The sequence below is a fragment of the Haliotis rufescens genome, unplaced genomic scaffold (genome assembly GCF_023055435.1).
Source record: "Haliotis rufescens isolate VD_foot unplaced genomic scaffold, xgHalRufe1.0.p SCAF_46, whole genome shotgun sequence".
Classification (NCBI taxonomy): Eukaryota; Metazoa; Mollusca; class Gastropoda; order Lepetellida; family Haliotidae; genus Haliotis; species Haliotis rufescens.
The window spans coordinates 3,240,205-3,262,346 of record NW_025964179.1 but is presented as its reverse complement, the minus strand read 5'-3'; the positions used below and the strand labels follow the sequence as shown (position 1 = coordinate 3,262,346).

Here is a 22,142-nt window from a genome sequence, read left to right as displayed (position 1 = left end):
TCCTTGGTTTGTCAGCACCATACTCAAGCTCGGGAGTTTCACCCAAGTTGGAAGCGTCCAAGATCTGCATCACTTTGAGCTTTCCTGCAACACATTGGTTGTGTTTGTTTCTTGGTTTTTTTGCTGCAGTCAGCAAACATTCAGCTGAAGTCAGCAAACATTCAGCTGCATAACTTCTTGTGGCATGTAACATTTGTTGGTTTGTTTGTTGTTTAATGCCGCACTCAACAATATTCAAGCTATATGACGGTGTAAATAATCAAATCCTGACCATTTATCAGGTACTGGATTGTCTTCAGTGATCATGGTTTCTTTGTTTGTTGTTTAACGCTGCACGCAGCAATAGTCCAGCTATATGACGGTGGTCTGTAACTAATCGAGTCTGGACCAGACAATCCAGTGATTGACATCACGAGCATCAATCCACGCATTAGGGATAAGATGACATGCATCAACCAAGTCAGCGAGCCTGACCACCCGATCCCGTTAGTCGCCCCTTACGACAAGCCTTGTCGCCTTTTACGGCAAGAATGGGTTGCTGAAGACCTATTCTAGCTCAGATCTTTACGGGCCTCATGAAATGATAACAATCATCTTCATCATTTGTCTCCAGTAAAATCACAGCTATGAACAATGCCCCATGCCATCAGCTAGGATGATGCACAATCAAGTCATCGAGTCAGACCAGTGAATCCACCTCCTACTAGCAATAGGTTGCTTCAGACCCAAGCCTACATCCCCATGAAGTTATTTTTTTTAAAAACTATGAAAACTTCCAACATGTGCTAATGATTAAGAAATCAAGGTCCAACCCGACTTACTTTATTGAATCTCTCCGGGGGAACATTCTTCAATACTATTGGCTCCATTGTCTGCACATTGGCAAACCATGCCTCCGGGATAAACAATGCACACACTACATGACACCAGCCTGAAACAGAAGTTACCCATACAGTCACTCATACAGTTACTCTTCATCAGGGTGGACAATCTACACACACATTGGGGTGAGTTGCAACCTCTTGTAGGATAGAAAATCTAGAGGAACTTGCTGTTTTCGCCTAAAAACTATGTAACAAACGTTATATTTGTGATAACACTTTCTTAGTCAAGTACAGATTCTAATAGTCAGAGCTCCAGATAAGCTGCGTATCTGCGTGAAATACGAAATGCAGAAATACACAGTAAAATATAATCTAAGCGTATCAAATACGCAACGAACATTACAGATACACTACAAAAATCAAACTTGTGCGTATTATCAAAATATTGTGAAGTAACCCTGCGTATTCGATTAGCGAATCAGCAACTTATTTTGAAATTATAAACGGGAATTCCGTCAACCTTGCCAACAGTTACATCATGACCATTTGCCATCACACTTTCTTGTGGAAGTATCGTGGTATTTGTGAGTCCTATAAAGCTCTCGAACCCACACGACACCAGTTTGTAGGGACTAGATGAATAGTGTTTTTAAATATTTAACTTAAATACCCACATGTGTAGAAACTAGTGGGTAACAGAAATTTGAATACGCAGATAAAATTACTGATACCCAATGATTTTAAAATGCATGGGTAAAATACCCACCACACCAAAAGCTTATCTGGAGCTCTGAATAGTAGTACTTCCTTGGGAGGAGTCCCATCCGGGTCTCGTACCCCCACTGCCAGAGAGGGGCACCTGATCGCCAGCACACAAAGTCAGCGATCTAACCCGCTTAGCCAATGAGGCTTCCACAAAATGAAAGTCTGACAACTGGTAGTCTAGATCATGTACCCCTCTCAACCCAAGAAAGTACTAGTATGTGTACTTTACTAAGAAAGTTTTATCCCAAAAATAACATTAATTACATTTGACAACTTTCCAAATGACTTTGTATGTTCATCCTAAAATCTAGTTGAATTACATTAACCACCACTTCAAATTAAGCTGTGGAGCTGCTGGACATGACCAATGGTGTTAACCCCTGACTTTTTAACACTACCAGTACTGGGCACCTGCGTGGTATGGAATACCTAAGCCTTGACTTCTCCTCACCATAACATCTGCAGTGTAGGAAAATAAATATGGATACATGTTCCTTGTGGCTTTTTGTTAGAAGGGTGACAATTCACCGAAACATCGCACATTTACACCTGATGATATGGTACATTATACAGTTACCATGGTTACCTGTACCAATTCATGTTCTTATTCCGTACCAATTTTCAAGGAGAATATTTTCAAAATTTGTCAATAAGCCAGCATGCTATCTATTCCAGGTTTACCTAATTACCTATCGTGAAGCAAATGCTAGGGGCTTCTTTTATAATTCTAAAGGAACTAGCCTGCATTAACCAATGATGCAAGTTAAGCACAAACTGGTACCTATCACAACGTCATGTCAGCTGGGTCACTAGGAATGTGGGGGAGTAATGCAAAAAGAGCTTAAATTTAGAATTGGGATATGTATCAATATCTGAAGTAAGATGCCATGATAGCTCAGTTTTTGTCATCGTATTTTGAATATATTGTCCCCCCGACATTAGGGTCATGACAAGCGCTCGTTAACTTCCTCTTTCCTGATATAAATCACCATCCTCAACGGGTGACTCATCAAAAAGGTCAGTACGACCCAGTAATTGCATGACATGTTCATCAACACTTGTTTCATGACACGGAAACGTATGGAACAAGGCTCGCCTACTTCACGAAGCACCACCACCATCACCACAGAGGATCGTTCAAACTGATCAATTTCATCGATGACTGTTGGTTCATTTTTTCAATAGGAATCAATTATGAAACCCTTGATTGAATGTTTTTAAATCATATTAGTTCATCTTAATTCTATTTCTGGTGTAACACAATAATGTATCGTGTTGTTGCAAGGTTTCCGGATGTCCCATTTCAGAGCTCCAGAAAACTTATTTAGCAACTGAGTTTTTACTCAAAGGTTCCTATTTTAATTGGGTTATTACATTTTAATTGGGTAACCAATATTTTTTCACTCATCTTTTCATCACTCTATTTGGTTTTCCCCCAAATGAGCTAACATTTTGAGATTTATAAGAAAAGAAAATAATATTTTAGATGTATATACCCAGTAAGGGTTCAAACTAAATGCTTGACTCGGAAAGTAATTTAGCTCGTAATTGTGTTTCAGAAATTAGCTCTGTTGTTCAAATGCTGAAAAAGCATCATTGGGTTTTTACGCATGCTGTTTTTGATACATTTGAGTTTTTCATTTAATGTATGCGTTTCTGTACGCAAGTTAATTGAAAGTAATTGGGTTCTGAATATTTTTGGAGGGTATTTTACGCAAATACGCAGCTTATCTGTAGCTCTGCATTTGTTAATGAACTGGGCTCATCTATTCAATGTTATTTATAATAGGAGCAGTGTTCGAAAAGTAAGCAATTAAGTAAAGAGTCCTAGTCATAACCCTCAGATTAAAATACACCTTCCCGAGGCAAGGGAGTTAACTGACTGTAAAAAGTCCGTTTTCACCCTTGCTGAACTAGTCTGTAATTTCTAGGCTATATACGACAGTCTGTAAATAATCAAGTCTGGTCCAGACAATCCAGTGATTGACATTACGAGCATAGATCTATGCAATTCGGATACGATGATATGCATCAACAAAGTCAGCAAGGCTCGATCCCTTTGTCACCTCTTACGACAAGCATTGTCGCCTTTTACGGCAAACATGGGTTGCTGAAGACCCATTCACCCCGGATCTTAAGTCCTACTTTGTCATTACACCTCATTACGGCCATCACCTACCTTGAGTATCTGTTCGCTTTAGAGCACCATCCTTTTGAGGGCACAACTCACATCTCTGAAAACAGATGTCACCTCTCTGTAAAAAGTCAGTTTGCAATTAGGACATGAATAATGATGATCATATCATTGGGGCCAAATCAGGCTTTATGTTAACACATACATAACTTAGGGTTATAATGCTACACAACGTCATGATGTCTTGATGATAAGACTGCATCACAATTCATGAAAACTTGGCAACCATACTAGGGGACATTGTCCGTCACCAAAAGGAATAAGTGAGTTTAACATTGTTTTGAACAATATTTCAGTTATACGTCAATGTTGCAGCTTGATGTGGGTGGAACGCCTGAAGTAATACAGGTCTAGATGTTTGCCACTGTGGTGAAACCAACAAACACGGGTATGGTGCTGACAAAACTTCTTTCTCTCTTTCTTTGTTTGTTGTTTAACACAGCACTCAGCAATATTCTCGCTATATGACATGTATGATGGTGGTCGGTAAATAATTGAGTCTGGACCAGACAATCCAGTCTTTGACATCATGAGCATCGATCAGCGCAATTGAGATATGATGACATGCATCAACCAAGCCAGCGAGTCTGACCACCCGATTCCGTTAGTCGCCTCTTACGACAAGCATAGCCGCATTTTATGGCATGCATTGGTTGCTGAAGACCTATTCTACCACGGATCTTCACGGGTCTAAAAACAGAACCACTGAAGGCTTCTGGTATCCTTATGGGATGGAACTCTGCACAATAAATTGCGGTCCTAAGAAGAACGAGCCACCCATGATTCAACAAAGGGAATGTATAGAATGAAAGAATGTACCAAGACAATCAAAAACATATTCAGAAGATATCAGCTCATTAAATGAAACAATGTACCGAGACTCCTTGTAAGTACAAGAAGAAAATAGTATTTCACAACACTAGGGGTTTTTTACATCCACCTCACACACTGCTGCATGTAACATACACTGTATTGTAATGCACTGAATTTAAGGTGAATAGTTACACTCCTAAATGACACAAACATATATGGCACAGGATAGTTTTAAGAAATATTTGGTCAAGGTGCAGAATATAAAATGTGTCAATATAAAAAGGTAATTACAACTTTTCTTCAATCAGAATCAATAATAAACAATGACAAAATAAATACTAATACTATAGAATGACATGACTCCAATCACAGGCCACAGAACACATGCATAAGCTTTAGCTTTCATTAAGTGTCATTATTATTTCTTTAACATTTTTCCATTTCGAACATGATGAAAGAGTTACCTCGCATGCTACAACGGATGTAAGGGAGGTAAATCCGTCGTGTCCTTCAAATTAAACATTTTTAAGTTAATTCATTCAATAATCTAAATGGATTGAAATATGCTTCAGCAGAAGTTTGAATAGTTATACCAAGGACATGTTCTGGTGTTTATCAGGTCGCATGCAAGTCGCAAACATACAAAAACAGCATTATAACGGGATCTGATTGTAAACAAACATTCAAAATGGCCGCTGATACTAACCACTCGTGCCTGTCTCTCTTGACTTTCGCATTTCCGACAATACCAAGGCCCCGTGGGGACTTGTACAATACCATAACAAGCTGAAACGAAAAGAGTTACAATTTGACAGTCGAAAATAAAAAATGAATAGTGTCATTTTCTTAAGTTTTGATGTCAGATCGCATAATATTTTGATACAAACCTTGGTGAACGGCCACATTGCAACCATGGCCATCGCAGTACACGAGGGGATTTTCGGCCCAGCCTCTCTCATCCGAGCAAACACAGCAGCCACCTACCATCTCTTTCATGTTGGGCAACTTTATACTTGCGTGCAAAATTTCAAGATCAGTTTTCCGACCGTAAACATCATTGTGGGCTGAATGTGGAGGATCTATCCCTCCATTTTCAGCCCGCACTTGCCGACATAGGTCATAGCGCATGCGCTCTTCTACGGTGCAGATGAAATAATAACCCATTGAAATAATGACCGCATTTCCGTGGACATCTTCCGACCAGGACATATTTACATGTGAAAATCTTTTAATATGCATGATTACTTCATTTTCTTTCTAAATTCAATTATTTGAACAATAAAAACACCGAAGAGATCTGGTGAATATTATCTCGTCATATTTCCCGTTTTCCATAAAACCTGTCAAAACAAAATTTGTCAGCAAACACTGCTTCTTTTAAACACACTTTATGGTGACAGAAATACTACTTTTAACTACACATAATTTGTCAAAATAAGGGAATTCAATAATAATATCATACGAATTAAGTACAGATCGTAGACGTCTACGACATCGGTGAAACTACGACAGGTAGACCTTTATTAATTTAAATGTCGGGAGAAAATCTACGCGAAATATTGAATATGCATTTTATTGAAATTTCCTACTCAGTGTTTCCCATGTTATGTAACGCCCCACCCAGCTTACATCTCGGCAGTCTGATAGCATGAGCAAGCAACATTGTGGCACACTAGTACTGTGACCACCCGATCCTCATTATACGACTGTTACGATATGCATTAGCTGCTAGGTATCCCCAAGGTGCCACACCAGAGAAAGTGTCCTCAGTGATCCAATTCAGTCACGACGATTTTCGGTCGGTTTAGTAAATATTTAATAAAAATTCTTGAAAAATGTTGAAAAAAAGAAATTGTTCTGAAGTGTTCTTCTTTTAAGAAATCAGTCTCATCTCAGATCTGGTTTTGTAGCTGTAGCTGAAAATTTACCAAGTATCGAAACAAAATCCAAAACTGATAAACATGTAATACATGCATTACTTCGGCCTTTCCTCAGGTCTTCAGCAACCCATGCTTGCCATTAATTGTGACCTTGCTTGTCGTAAGAGGCGACTAACGGGATCAGGTGGTCAGGCTCGCTCACTTGGTTGATGCATGTCAACCGCCTCCATGGTCTTGGTAGAGCGTCCACCCGGAGAGCGGAAGGTCCGGGGTTCGATCCCGGGCCGCGTCATACCAAAAGACGATAAAAGATGGTACTTGTTGTTACCCTGTCTGGCGCTCGGCATTAAGGGGCTTAAAACAAGGACTGATCGGCTCGGAGTCAGTATACTGTGTCTGAGTGGGGTATTCATGTTAAACTGAGGCATGGTATCTCAGTGAGCTAGCACTATAAATCGGCATTAGTCCGGACTAGTACAAGCAGCCACACACACGTGCATATAAGTGCAATAATCTTGGACGCGACACCTCACCTGATGCGTGTCATCGTATCCCAATTGCGTGGTTTGAAGCTCATGATATCAATCACTGGATTTTCTGGTCCAGACTCGACTATTTACAGACCGCCGTCATATAGCTGGAAAATTGCTGAGTGCGGTGTTAAACAACAAACAAACAACAAAGTCCGCTGAGAAACGGATCAAAAGAAAAGTTTTGCTTATTGAAGTGTCCACATTTACGACCTCTTCAATGCAGAAATATCTGTTCAAAGCTGTGTTAAACTCACGCACCCAACACATACAGTACACATTTTGATAGTAAGCTTGACCATAGGAAATTATTATTATGTAAAACTGAAATATACTAGCACAACAAACGAAGTATTTCAGTGAAGTGACTTTCAGGCGTTGTCGGATCCTTTTCTATGGGGCGTTAATTGAGCAAACACCGGTATGACAGGGTTTGTTGTCATATTCACCATCTGTTCCACGCGTTGGCGCAAGCTCGTATCACATTTTAAGCCAAATGAAATAAATTATTCACTTATTATTTGAAATATCCGTGGCAACACTTCATGCTTTCTTTATAAGGACTGATCTAACTCCATGTTGAAATATTCTATATTGTGGATTACTAATTCAGCAGTAATTGTGATATAAATTTTTAAGAAATTATTTTTAATTATCATTTACAATTTGATCTAAAAACTGTAAGTTTTATCATGTACGAAAATGTCACATATGGCATTGTTTGCGTTTTATGTACTTGTACATTTGTATCTATGTTCCACAAAGTATACACGACTGCATAATCGGTTGTTCATGCGTGTGCATGATGGTGTGTGCATGTGCGTGTATGTATAAGTGCAGGCATGCATAATATGCACACACAAGGATCTGTATGTGTGGTATGTATAAGTAGGCAGTGTGCACGCATACATGCTTATTAATATGTATTTTTGTGGGGTTATTTATGTGTCGGAGGAATGTAATATGCGTGCACAGCTATGGTTTTGGTGTGATATAGTTTCAATGTGTATGCTAATGTGATCGTATTGTATTTACTTCCATCTGTGCTCTTTATTCTAGTGTATATCATTGCACAGGATGTTGAACTTAATGACTGTACATGTGTGTCCCAAAGACAACAACTCTCAGATGGAAGTGTTGTTAAATTTGTACAAATATGTTGTTCTGTTTCATCACTTAACTGTACGTACACATGTTTTGTTAAGGGCCCCGGTTATAACCTGATTATCTGTTTTATCGTTGAACAATATATCTCAATAGTCACTTTGTCACGCTTCCGTTTAAACTGTTTAAGATGAAAGATTGCATACCTCCCCCTCTCCCTCGCTGCCCCTCCTTCCACACACACACACACACACGCACACGCGCACACACACACACACACACACACACACACACACACACACACACACACACACACACACGCACGCACGCACGCACGCACGCACGCACACACACACACACACACACACACACACACACACACACAGACACACACACACACACACACACACACACACACACACACACACACACAGACACACACACACACACACACACTCTCTCTCTCTCTCTCTCTCCCTCTCTCTCTCTCCTGTGTGTTTGTCTCTCTCTTAGGGCTGGGGCGAGTCTATATTTACTACCCGGGTACCCGACCCCTATTACCCGACCCTTCCCGGGTACCCATTGCAAGTCTCAAGAGAAGGGAACAAAATGTCTGATTGGTAATTGTTTTACCGCAGTCGTGGCTAAAGCTATTTAGATACATGTATCAAACAATCAGATCATGCATTCACTGAAGTTGACTGAAACTTTATCCTTACTCAAACATATACAAGTCAAAAGGAATGTGTGCATCGCCAGAAAGAAATTCGAACATTAGCGACTTGTAGAGTAACCACTGAGGGATATAGTGAGTTTTTGTCATTAAACAATATATCACGTGACTAACCAAGGGTCCGGGTAGTCCCGTGGGTACCCGGGACCTACTCAGGACCTACCCGACCCGAGTTAACCCGTCCCAGCCCTAGTCTCTCTCTCTCACTCACTCACTCTCTCCTGTCTCACTCGCTTTCTCTCTTTTGTGTGTGTGTGTGTGTGTGTGTGTGTGTCTCGCTCTCTCCTCTGTGTCTCTCTCTCTCCCCTCTCTTTCCCTTTCTGTCTCCGCTCTCTCTTTCTCTCCTGTCTCACTCTCTTTCTCTGTCTCTCCCCTCTTTCTCTGCGTGTCTCTCTCTCTCTTTCTCTCACGTCTCTCTCTCTTTCTCCTGCCTCTCTCTCCACTCTCCCTTATCCTGTCTCTCCCCTATTTCTCTGCGTGTCTCCCTCTCTCTTTCCCCCTCTCCCTCTCCCTCTCATTGTAAGAATTGTGGACTCTATTTCCTTGCCCCATCCAAACCCGAACATATGTGTAAGGTCAGCGAATGAACTTAAATTTGCGAAGGTGAACTGCGCCTGTCATGCAATGCGTCACGTGATCAGTTCGTAAATGTGACCACATAAATACTAACATCCAGTGTGCAGCATCACAGACACTGATACCCAACTGACATTTAACTCCCTGCGTAAAACCAAGTTAACTCCTCAAGTGAGTGAAGGGTGTTTGACGTCACTGTGAGTGAGTGAGTTGGGTTTAACGCCGGTTTAGACATTGTTCCAGCTATCTGACGGCGTGTCAGCTTAATGTGGGAGAAAATCCTGAAGTGATGCAGGTCTCAGACGTTACCATTTTTGTGAATCCCACAAACATTGGTATGGTGCTGACAAACCTAGAAACATAATCGGGGTGATCCGGGATTCGAACCCACAATGACAGATTTCTGGCACGCCTTGGGACGCGACTCTGTATAACTAATTACAGCGCCCCAGGCGACTGGACCACCCGTGTCAGGGGAGACAACCACCGACCTACCGTACCCCAGGCTGTCGCTATGTCCTCTATATCCACCGAAACGGTCTCCATTAATAGAACTGAGACATTTTAGAGATACATAGAAGCCACACTTTAAAATGATTCCTAATGGTACGCAGGATGCGAAGCACGTGATCATTGTCATTGTATCCTTGCGTCCTGTGAGACAGAACTAATTCATTCTGTGAGTGAGTGAGAATGGTTTTACGCCGCTTTTAGCAATATTCCAGCAATATCACGGCACGACACCAGAAATGGGCTTCACATTTTGTACCCATGTGGGGAATCGAACCCGGGTCTTCGGCGTGACGAGCGAACGCTTTAACCACTAGGCTACCCGATCGCCCCTATTCATTCTGTGCATATACTAATAAGTAGTACCTAATACCTAAACATAATTATTCTGATGCGACCGTTCCTGTGGAAATCTTTAAAAAAAACACGACAAAAATATAAGATAAAGGTATTTTGTCATTGATGGGTAAAATGAGTGAATAAGTGAGAATGGTTTTACGTCTCATTTAGCAATAATTCAGCAATATCACGGCACGACACCAGAAATGGGCTTCACATTTGTACCCATGTGGGGAATCGAATCCGGGTCTTCGGCGTGACGAGCGAACGCTCTAACCACTAGGCTACCCGATCGCCCCTATTCATTCTGTGCATATACTAATAAGTAGTACCTAATACCTAAACATAATTATTCTGATGCGACCGTTCGTGTGGAAATCTTTAAAAAAACACGACAAAAATATAAGATAAAGGTATTTTGTCATTGATGGGTAAAAGTGAGTGAATGAGTAAGAATGGTTTTACGTCTCATTTAGCAATAATCCAGCAATATCACGGCACGACACCAGAAATGGGCTTCACATTCTGACCCATGTGGGGAATCGACCCCGGGTCTTCGGCGTGACGAGCGAACGCTTTAACCACTGTGCTACCCAACGCCCCTGATGGGTAAAACGATTATAACTGCACGACCGTGATACATTGGCGACCGGATGGTCCAGCGGATAAGGCGTTCACTTTTTGTGAAGGTGATGCACGTGCCTTGTGTCTCAGTGCCGGCAGGGTGCTTCCGAATTGTCTCCTTTTGGAAATTTGTTGAAACTTAATCTAAAATTGGAAGCGCTTCTTCCTATAGGTTGTAGAGCGTTATACAAGATGGATCGTCACATCGTCTTCCTGTAGGTTGTAGAGCGTTATACAAGATGGATCGTCACATCGTCTTCCTGTAGGATGTAGAGCGTTATACAAGATGGATCGTCACATCGTCTTCCTGTAGGTTGTAGAGCGTTATACAAGATGGATCGTCACATCGTCTTCCTGTAGGTTGTAGTGTTATACAAGATGGATCGTCACATCGTCTTCCTGTAGGTTGTAGAGCGTTATACAAGATGGATCGTCACATCGTCTTCCTGTAGGTTGTAGAGCGTTATACAAGATGGATCGTCACATCGTCTTCCTGTAGGTTGTAGAGCGTTATACAAGATGGACCGTCACATCGTCTTCCTGTAGGTTGTAGAGCGTTATACAAGATGGATCGTCACATCGTCTTCCTGTAGGTTGTAGAGCGTTATACAAGATGGACCGTCACACCGTCTTCCTGTAGGTTGTAGAGCGTTATACAAGATGGATCGTCACATCGTCTTCCTGTAGGTTGTAGAGCGTTATACAAGATGGACCGTCACATCGTCTTCCTGTAGGTTGTAGAGCGTTATACAAGATGGATCGTCACATCGTCTTCCTGTAGGTTGTAGAGCGTTATACAAGATGGACCGTCACATCGTCTTCCTGTAGGTTGTAGAGCGTTATACAAGATGGATCGTCACATCGTCTTCCTGTAGGTTGTAGAGCGTTATACAAGATGGATCGTCACATCGTCTTCCTGTAGGTTGTAGAGTGTTATACAAGCCACACGGATCGTCACAGCTTTTTCAACAAACATATTTCACCGTGAATTTTTATTAACTGAAACAAACGACTTGCCATATTCAAACATCTCCAGCTCTTCATATCAACCAACCAGTTGCCTATTCACCACCAACATGTACCTCTTAGTAACCACAACACATACACAGTCAACAGAGTCAGAACAGTTAGAGTGAGTGAGTAAGTTGGGTTTAACGCCGCTTTTAACAGTATTCCAGTTATATCACGATGTGTCAGCTTAATGTGGGAGGAAATGATACAGGTCTCAGACGTTAACCACTTCGGTGAAACCCACGAGCACGGGTAGGGTGCTGACAAACCTAGAAACAATTCGAAGGATTCGAACCCACAATCATAACTTTCTGGCGTGCCCAACTGACGCAACTCTGCACAGCGAATTGCGGCGCCTTAGACGACTGGGCCACCCGTGCCCCTCAGAACATTAAGAAACAGTGACACCTAGCTTGTCGCTTGAGAAGTAAATGCAGTTCACATGACTACTGACTCGTCTGTGAGTACCCAGCCTTTTCTTTTCCGTGTTTGTTGTTTAACGCCGCACTCAGCAATATTCCAGCTATATGACGGTCTTCTGTAAAATAATCGAGTCTGGACCAGACAATCCAGTGATTGATATCATGAACATCGATCTACGCAATCGGGATACGACGACATGCATCAACCAAGTCAGCGAGCCTGACCACCCGATCCCGTTAGTCGCCTCTTACGACAGGCATAGTCGCCTTTTACGGCAAGCATAGTCATGGGTTGCTGAAGACCTATTCAACCCTGGATCTTCACGGGTCGTATATCCAGTCACCACCGTCGAGCTCACTGACGTCAGCAGCAAGGCTAGCTAGGTGAGTGTGTTTGTTGTTTAACACGGCATTCTGCAATATTTCAGCCATATAACGGAGGCCTCGAGACAGTCTAGTCTGGACCATATAAATGGACAACCCAGGGGTTGATATTATGAGCACCGCCCACGCCGTCGTGGCACGACGACACGTAATGACACCAATCCTGACCATGCACTCAAGCCAGAAATAGCTTCATACGGTAGGCATTAGACTAACACTAGGTCTATGAAAACATTTCTTAAAATAATTGTATTTTTCTTTATTCAAAATAACCTTTCCTCTGTTTTGTGGAATCAAGGACACTACTTTAATTTGATCTAGATATTCCTAGGCTTTTAGAAAGTATGTATATACATTGTATATATATATATATTCCACAGTCATGGCTCAGGACCAGATAAACATTGGTTGGTGAGGATCTATCATTCAAACCCTAAAAAAAACAATGGGTAACGGTATATAGTGTGTTTGTTCACAGGGTTATACTATTTGCAGCTTAACCAACATTTAAGGGTTCATTCCTGTCTATCGTATTGACCAGCATCGCCCGGAGTCACTCGGAGTGCCCGACGTCTGTCTCCAACAGGGCAACATGTTAATTATATATATAATCAAGAGACAGGACTTAAAGCATTTAATTGGTATTCAAGTACAACGCTACCTCCTTCATTAACTATTGTTGGTTTAGTGGTTAAAGCGTTTGCTCGTCAGACCGAAGACCCGGGTTCGATTCCCCTCATGCGCGAAGCCCATTTCTAGGGTCATGCCGTTATACTGCTGGAATATTGCTGAAAGCGGTGTAAAACCCACCTCACTCATTCGCAAACTGAATAAGGTTTGAAACGTGCAGTGAAGGACTCCAGCTGTTGTTTGTTGTGAATGCCGACTACTACCCGGAGTTGGGTTTAACCTCGCTGTGTGCAGTGTCGCCGTGGCATCTCGATGGGCTACCATGATGCTGCAAGCAAGCCAAGAGTGATGCCAGTAGAGGACACTGACCACCATTAGAAAGGTAATCTGGGCGAATACGTGTTAAGTAGTTCGTGTTTGCAAAATCTTAAAACATATATACAAAAGTAACAAAAAACTATAAGGGTCACGAAAATTCTGTATCATACATATGGATATGATTATGTATTGAATCAACTTTAAAAAACATATTCTTTAAGACTACGAGACCCCCCTGTTGGAAGCGAAAGAATACACGCTCGTCAAGTAACAAAAATGGCGCTTTGCGAAACATTGAGTTTCGATTGACGAGTCAAATGAGAAATTTACAATTTGTAAAGAAAATGTTTCAAGAAAATAAACGGCATGAAGCGATATTAACTCCATAAATGGCCATCTGTCATTATTTTGCCTTGTCAATGTGGAACTAACTTAAAAAGGAAGTCAACGGTTTGTGTACGGGCTAGACACTGTGAGGAGACAATGTGAGGGGAGGTAACTCTTGTATGACAAAAGTTTCGTCAAAGTCTTAAGTTCACTGCAATGAAAATATCACTTTTTCACTTCGAAGAAATCAGCCTTTCACACTGAAGTATGTAATATATCAGGTTTCTAGAGGTTTACAGATAAAATATCACATATGTGATATCTCCCTAGCTTGTTGGGGGCGTGGTTAAATCCGGACTGGCGATAGGTTGTTGCATGAATCCCAGCTATTTTGGGGTTGAATATGCTGCTGACTGACGTTTATATTCAACAAATATGCACATTACACTTATAAATTATGCGAAATTTGCACATTTATTCCAACCACTTAAGTGCAACTTTACATAAACCACGCCCACTTCTGTAGGTCCCCGCTATGACCCTGTTGAATGAAAGATATACGTCGTGATTGACAGGGCCCTGGCTGTCTGATTGGTTATTGAGAGCAAATAGGGTGGGGCTATGCAAGAAGTTAAAATTTTCATAATAGTTGTTCCATATGATTGTTTCATCCTTGACAATCAGTGTAACACGTGACTTGATGAAGTCTGTTCTCTCATATAACAACTTCTTCAAGGGGTTTGGAGACTTATCACTACCGTGGATTGAGAAAGAAGTCCCCAAACCTTGCGCCTCACAATCATTCTCTTGTGTGGTGCCATCGCCGGCTGAAACAGGATAAATCAGTGTTATAAAAGACAAAAAGTAAAATTTTCATCCGATAAATATGCAGTAATGGATATCAATCTTAATTAAATAATTAAAGTTCATTAAACAAATGAATTGACTTACACCCTCCATCGTTAGATTTGGAATCGCCGACGTTGAAAACCCAACCACTGGGCGTGTCAAACCACATGTCAATCTTGATCTTTTCGTGGCGCTGATTGGATGACGGCTGACGGAAGTCTAAACGGACCAATCCCTGACGACCACACAAAGACGACGACTCCTCTGAGGGCGGATGAAGCCATATGATGTCGCTATGGTTACCCTTGACCCTCCCGGAGTCTAGATTAGCGAAGACATCATAGGATTCTGTAAACAAAACATCATAAACTTGTATTAAAATCAAAGCAGAGCGTTGTGGTGGGGTAGCCTAGTGGCAAATGCGTTTGCTCTTCACACAGAATGCCCGGGTTCGATTCTCCACACAGTGAAGAATCATGAAACCCAATTCCGGTGTCCCCTGTCGTAATACCTTTGGATTATTGCTTGAAGCCTCATAAACACTCACTCACTCACTCACTCACTCACTCACTCACTCACTCACTCACTCTCATACCAGGTCAAATTATTCGAAAAATGAAACGTTTCAACACAATTATATTATAACGGTAACGCTATATTTCAGGGCATTATCATTTGCAGACGTCCGAGGTCTTCCATTAATTGCCCGATAAAGGAAGGCAGTAGCTAAACATGGATGGAATTTGTTATCAAATAAAAGGAAACACCATTATTGGTTTTGGAACATTTACTGCAATCAACACAAATGTCACTGACCCATTTTTACAAATTTGATAATTCTATCCATTTTAGCTATACTGATGGTGTGAATCTAGGAGGGTCACAGTTGGTGTTGACTGTGGAGCCTTAACACTATTTGATGGTGTGAATCTAGGAAGGCCACAGCTGATGTTGACTGTAGAGCCTTAACACTATTTGATTGGGTGAATCTAGGCCCGCCACAGCTGATGTTGACTGTAGAGCCTTAACACTATTTGATGGTGTGAATCTAGGAAGGCCACAGTTGATGTTGACTGTGGAGCCTTAACACTATTTGATGATGTGAATCTAGGATGGCCACAGCTGATGTTGACTGTAGAGCCTTAACACTATTTGATTGAGTGAATCTAGGAAGGCCACAGTTGATGTTGACTGTGGAGCCTTAACACTATTTGGTGGTGTGAATCTAGGATGGCCACAGCTGATGTTAACTGTGAAGCCTTAACACTATTTGATGGTGTGAATCTAGGATGGCCACAGCTGATGTTAACTGTGGAGCCTTAACACTATTTGATGGTGTGAATCTAGGCCCGCCACAGCTGATGTTGACTGTGGAGCCTTAACACTATTTGATTGTGTGAATCTAGGCCCGCCACAGCTGATGTTGACTGTAGAGCCTTAACACTATTTGATGGTGTGAATCTAGGAAGGCCACAGTTGATGTTGACTGTAGAGCCTTAACACTATTTGGTGGTGTGAATCTAGGAACGCCACAGCTGATGTGGAAAGTGAAGCTATGACAAATTTGACAGTGAGAATCTGGGAAGGACAAGGTTGATACTGACGGTAGATCCTTCACAATATTTGGCAGTGAGAATCTATAGGATGCCAGCGATTTCTTCAGGTTTAATGAAACATTTAAAGTAGTCAAAGTCGACGAACAACATCAATATTTGTGTCGTCATAATGTCATATGTAAAACCTTAACACACATTCGGTAAAATATTGCTGACTGTGGCTTTAAACAACATTCATTGGCTCAGCCGCCTGCCATCAAAACGGTATTGCTAAATTGAATTTGTTTCAAGCGAACGTTAATGAGAACCACCCAACCTCTCTGATGTACAGCTCCCTTCTCATCAGATAACAGCACCGTAGAGAGGGAGAAACATAACCGACTGAGTTTGTATGCAGACCCACATCTGAAACACTCTTTGTTACATAACATACACACATGTGGCGTGTTTCCCTCTCCGGGTGTAAATATTTCCTGCCTGTCGCTACTCAAGGTTAGGAATACGTCAAACTGACCACGTGTTGCCGGAATGGGTTTCCACAATTAGACGCCCCGCCCTTGCGATTGATGGGGGACACGCGACCGTTTATCAGGTCAACACGTCCATTGATAGGCTTGTCGGGTCGCACAAGGTCAAGGTGTATTCGTCTAGCTGATACCAGGTGCTTTAAAAAGTGATTTAGTTCTAGATAACGCCACATTCAATAATATTCCGTCTATGGTCGGTTGTCACATGATAAATATAAACATGGATATATAATACGCTGGATAATCGAGGGTGACACCATGATGATGTCCTACGTCTTCCCTTGCTGGGTAACACATGAACGTGACATCGGTGAGAGAGACTGAAGAGAGAATGTAGAAGGACTGTAGGGAGAATGTAGAGAGAATGTAGTTTTACGCAGTCAACCCGTAGATAGCCACGGCGAGACAAACAAGTGGTTGACAGCATGAACATCATTCTACAACGTCGGGGTACAGCGTCACGCCAGGGTACCACCACCTGATCATCAATAACAGAATACAATTACGACAAGCATGGGATCGTTATGTGTGGTGTGTGTGTGGGTTTTGTGTGTGTGTCGTGTCGTGTGTGATATGTGTGTGAGTATGTGGTGTGTGATATTCGTGTGTGTGTAGTGTGCGTGTGTGTGTGTGTAGTGTGCGTGTGTGTATGTAGTGTGATGTGTATATGTGTGGTGTGTGATATGTGTGTGAGTATGTGGTGTGTGATATGCGCGTGTGTGTGTAGTGCGCGCGTGTGTAGTGTGTGTATGTAGTGTGATGTGTGTATATGTATGGTGTGTAGTGTGGTGTGGTGTGTGATATGTGTGTGAGTATGTGGTGTGTGATATGCGTGTGTGTGTGGCGTGCGTGTGTGTGTGTACTGTGCGTGTGTGTAGTGTGTGTATGTAGTGTGATGTGTGTATATGTGTGTAGTGTGATATGTGTGTGAGTATGTGGTGTGTGATATGCGTGTGTGTTGTATGTGTAGTGTGTGTGGGATGAGGGTAGTGGTCCAAACCAAACAGTCCTTGTTTTATCCCCTCATGCCGAGCACTAGGCTGAATTGCATGTAACATAATTCCTTTACCACATAAATGGCGTCTTTATCGCTTCTCCGATGTTCCATTAGAAGGTTAATGAGGTGGAAACGTTCTGCTACACATGTTGACGCCTATTGCAAACGAACACTGTTCCTTGGCTGAGAAAAGCTGTCACTGCTAACACAGGACCACCTGACGTCCAAACCAAAGGGAATGTCACTGTAGAGTGGCTGCATTGTATGGATTCCGGGTAGTCGAGGTGTTCAAGTGTTCGCTCGTCATGTCGTAAGCCCGGGTTCAAATACCAACGTGTTTATGTGTGTGAAAAATCTTTGTGATGTCATCCACCGTCACATGGCTGCACCTTAGGTAAAAGTGACCATTCTCAATCAGTAATAATAGCGTTCTTTCAGAAATACACCAGATCTTGTTTCCTCGAAGTTCAAGGAAGTAAATCCATTTTATATAATTGTTACGATAATTAAGGCATGTGCTTTATGTTTTGCACAACTAATATGAGAGAGAGAGAGGGAGAGAGGGAGAGAGAGAGAGTGAGAGAGAGAGAGAGAGAGAGTGAGAGAGAGAGTGAGAGAGAGGGAGGGAGAGAGAGAGAGGGAGAGAGGGAGGGACAGAGAGAGGGGGAGAGAGAGAGGGGGAGAGAGAGAGAGGGAGAGAGAGAGAGGGAGAGAGAGAGAGAGGCAGATAGAGAGGGAGAGAGGGAGAGAGAGAGATGGAGAGAGAGAGAGTGAGAGAGTGAGAGAGAGAGAGAGAGAGAGAAGGGGGGGGGGGGGGGTATGCAATCTTTCATCTTAAACAATTTAAACGGAAGCGTGACAAAGTGGCTATTGAGATATATTGGCAAACGATTAGACATATGTTCAGGCTATAACCGGTAGTGTTAACACAACATTTGTACGTACAGTTAAGTGATAAAACAGAACAAAATATTTGTATAAATTTAACAACACTTGCATATGTGCAGTGTTGTTTTTGTGACAGCCGGCCGAGATATCCGCTTGCCACAGACTCATTGAGAACTGACTATCCATCAGCATCCCCGCGCCTCGGTGGGAACACGGTGCTGGCTCCAGGTCTGATGAGAGCAAATTACACCACTGTGCGCGAACAGTGTCACTCAGACTGCCGGCAGCCAGGTTAATCTTAACGTTAAAACGTGATACAGTGTTGCAGCGTTCGTAACGACGCTCAGACGTATAGCGGCAATCCTCGTTATGGCAGATGGTACTGTTATGAGGGAAACTTAACCGTCCGGATTAAAAAGGTTCATGATTACCAGATCTCGGATAACAAGGAACATCCACAACTTTGATGGTCTTTTAGATATGGTTTTCAAACTATCGGGGTCTAGATTAGGGGATTTCAAAGGGACACTGAAACCAACGAGCATGGGTAAGGCGCTGACAGACCAAGGGTAATAATCGGAACAAATCTGGGAATCGAACCAACATGGTCGGATGCTGGCAAGGTTAAGGGACACAACTCAGCAAAACAAATAATCATCACATTAGAAGACCGGGTTGTCCTATGTGACAGCCATCTTGTACGTGGATTATTGCTGAATTTGGCGTTAAACAAACAAACCCCGTGATTCTGATATTGTGTGCATTGTGACCTTGAGCCGCAGTTTGCAGGGGATAAGGGAAGTAACTCTGCACAATAGACCGAGTTATACATGGTGTAATATTCCACAGCATCCTGCGCATGCGCACGAGGGGATTGAATAGATGGTCAGGCTCGGCGACCTTTATGATTGTCGTCGGTCGTTGCAATAATATCAATCAAAAGTCCGGGTTCGACTGGTTGATGATATCGCCCGTCGTGATTTTGCCAGAATATTGCTTAAAGCGACTTTCTTAACTCACTTTACTGTAGTTATTAAGAAAAACGGTTGAACTGATTTTACATGTATCTTAACTTTACCCCAGAAACGTGAAGATCCGGGGTACTTTAGGTCTTCAGCAACCCATGCTTGCCGTCAAAGGCGACTATGCTTGTCGTAAGAGGCGACTAACGTGATTGGGTGGTCAGGCTCGCTGACTTGGTTGATGCATGTCATCGTATCCCAACTGTGTAGATCGATGCTCATGATGTCAGTCACTGGATTATCTGGTCCAGACTCGACTGCTTACAAGCTGCTGTAATATAGCTGGAATACTGAGTGTTAAACAACAGACAGGCTACACGGGAGTGGCGTAAGTCTACGTTTAAGGGATGCAGCTCACCTTCATCAACGTCATCAGAACCATCTCCAAACATCACTGGTGGCTTAGCTGTTGTAGACGTACTTGAAGACACTATCGTCGACGTTGTCGGCACCTTAGTGGATGTCGATCTTAATTCATCCTCGGTGTGGCCATACGATGCCTTGTGACCTCCATGTGGGTCGCTACCCTCGCCGGTAGATGGCGCCTTCACAACCTGAGAGTCTCTCAGTGCTCTACTAACGTCATTTCTGTCTCCTTGAGGAACACGCGCACCTCCTTCGTCGGGTATACCATTACCACTCTCCACCAAAATATTCAAGACATCCTTGCTCTTACTGACATCCTTTGAGTTCGATCTGTTGAAAATTGCGATCCGCCGGGAGTTGTCTCCCTTCGCATCGTTCACATCCTTGCTGTAATACTTCACAGGGTTGCTACGAGATTCGCACGTGCATGACTTGTATATTTTCTTGAGGTATCTCCGTGTGTGTTTGTTCTTCTTTAATTCTCGGGATTTATACTTGACGAGTTTGTTCTGACCTGCGACCAGTTGAGCTAAAACCCTTCCTTGTTTTTCAACAAGCTTCTTGAGCTCGATGATCTGCAGCTGGGCGGTCTGAAGGGCAGACTTGGACACGACCTCGGACTTAAAGTCATGACCTCGCAGAAGGTCAACGTAATGGACGTCAGAGGTCACAGCGTTTACCGCTGACGCCAACAGGAATATAAACATGTACATGGTGACTAGAAAGGTACTTGATTCATCACACAGAAATTATGTTAACCTCTTTTTCAAATTTCAATTCACATCTATCATCGTTTTGGTCTTCCGAAAAAATGGCCTTTTTGGTATATTAACCTAATTCCTGATCCAAACCCTGATGTATTCGTTATTCGTTAGCTCTCTGATCCATTTGGACGAAAACGCATGTTTAAGTCTTTGTTCACGAAACCACAAGAAACGTATTTTCAGAACGTAGTTATTGTATATCCAGCGAATCACAATCTCTGATTGGGTCCATTTGGCGTTTGGTTGACAGGTCACTATACGACGAACACAAACTGGGCTCCGTCTATTCACATCACATTATCATTTAACGTCGCGCAGTGAGAACCGTGAACCACTTTACCACTTTAAGAAAACGACACGTACTTCCTTTATTGACAAAGAATCTTCACAACGACCCACGATAATCCGTCACAAGCCAACACAACATCCTATGTTCATCTGTAGAGTAATGAAGTGAGTGAATGGCATCGCCTTGATGAAGGTCCAGACTTATCCTCTTTTAGATACAACGCTTGACTGAGTACCACTGCTCACTAACGTTACATCCTCTTCCTCCCCTGATGAAGCATCCCATCTGTTGCGGTACATGTCCCGCGTCAGTGGCTACTTGCAATTATTGAATATTGGCATTATGCGCATGCCCTGACAAATCAGCTTTCTCATACAAATACGGCGAAGAAAGCACAGCTTGGGGTAATCCGCGGTTTAACTGAATGAGGGTGTCAATCTCATAAACACTCATCCTCTGCTGCGCTCAGTTCTGTCAATACAAACATCAAATAGGCCTGTGACCGCAAAGCCCTCTTCCCGAGTTGGGAGCATGAAACCAATTATGTGTACATTACACGCCAAACTCCCGCAAATAAGTATCTACACATGCTCTTAACAAAAACTGTTGACGCTCAATCCTTACTAGTTTGTATGACCTTGTTTTACTCGGCCCGAATAGAACTTGCCGTAACGGTCCGATGTGTTCCGAATGTTTCACCCTTACTTGATGTGTTTTCCAACTGACCTCGCTGTCTGACGTGATTGTATGGCTTCGACAGATGCAGAACGTGTTATGGTAGCTGGCGGGTTATGAATTGGAGAGAAACTTTAGTTTGGAAGTTTTTTGCATAAAGAATTTTAATGTTTATTTCACTGTTAATGTTTCCTGTTAAACAGCGTCATTGTGTATTATATACAC

The 22,142-nt window shown here is 42.4% G+C and overlaps 2 protein-coding genes across 5 annotated transcripts in view; both read right to left on the bottom strand.

The window, feature by feature from the left end:
- LOC124119324 (protein AF-10-like) overlaps positions 1 to 5,709 on the bottom strand; it is a 41,129-nt gene extending 35,420 nt beyond the window's left edge. For 3 of the 4 annotated variants that reach the window (XM_048383201.1, XM_048383202.1, XM_048383204.1), the window contains exons 1-4: positions 5,484 to 5,709; positions 5,303 to 5,382; positions 3,769 to 3,844; positions 822 to 931 (exon numbers count right to left, since the gene is read on the bottom strand). In XM_048383201.1, coding sequence (XP_048239158.1) covers positions 822 to 931; positions 3,769 to 3,844; positions 5,303 to 5,382; positions 5,484 to 5,592 — 375 coding nt within the window. In that variant the 5' untranslated portion in view covers positions 5,593 to 5,709. The remainder of the gene's footprint in view (positions 1 to 821; positions 932 to 3,768; positions 3,845 to 5,302; positions 5,383 to 5,483) is intronic. The other variant, XM_048383203.1, reaches the window with a different exon arrangement.
- A 6,814-nt stretch (positions 5,710 to 12,523) lies between these two features.
- On the bottom strand, positions 12,524 to 21,941 carry LOC124119334. Its single transcript, XM_046481822.2, has 3 exons — positions 20,182 to 21,941; positions 14,936 to 15,181; positions 12,524 to 14,811 (listed from the first exon to the last, which is right to left on the bottom strand). Exons 1-3 carry the CDS (start codon positions 20,900 to 20,902, stop codon positions 14,459 to 14,461), a joined length of 1,320 nt encoding a protein of 439 aa, XP_046337778.2. The 5' UTR covers positions 20,903 to 21,941; the 3' UTR covers positions 12,524 to 14,458.
- Between the last annotated feature and the right edge of the window lie 201 nt (positions 21,942 to 22,142).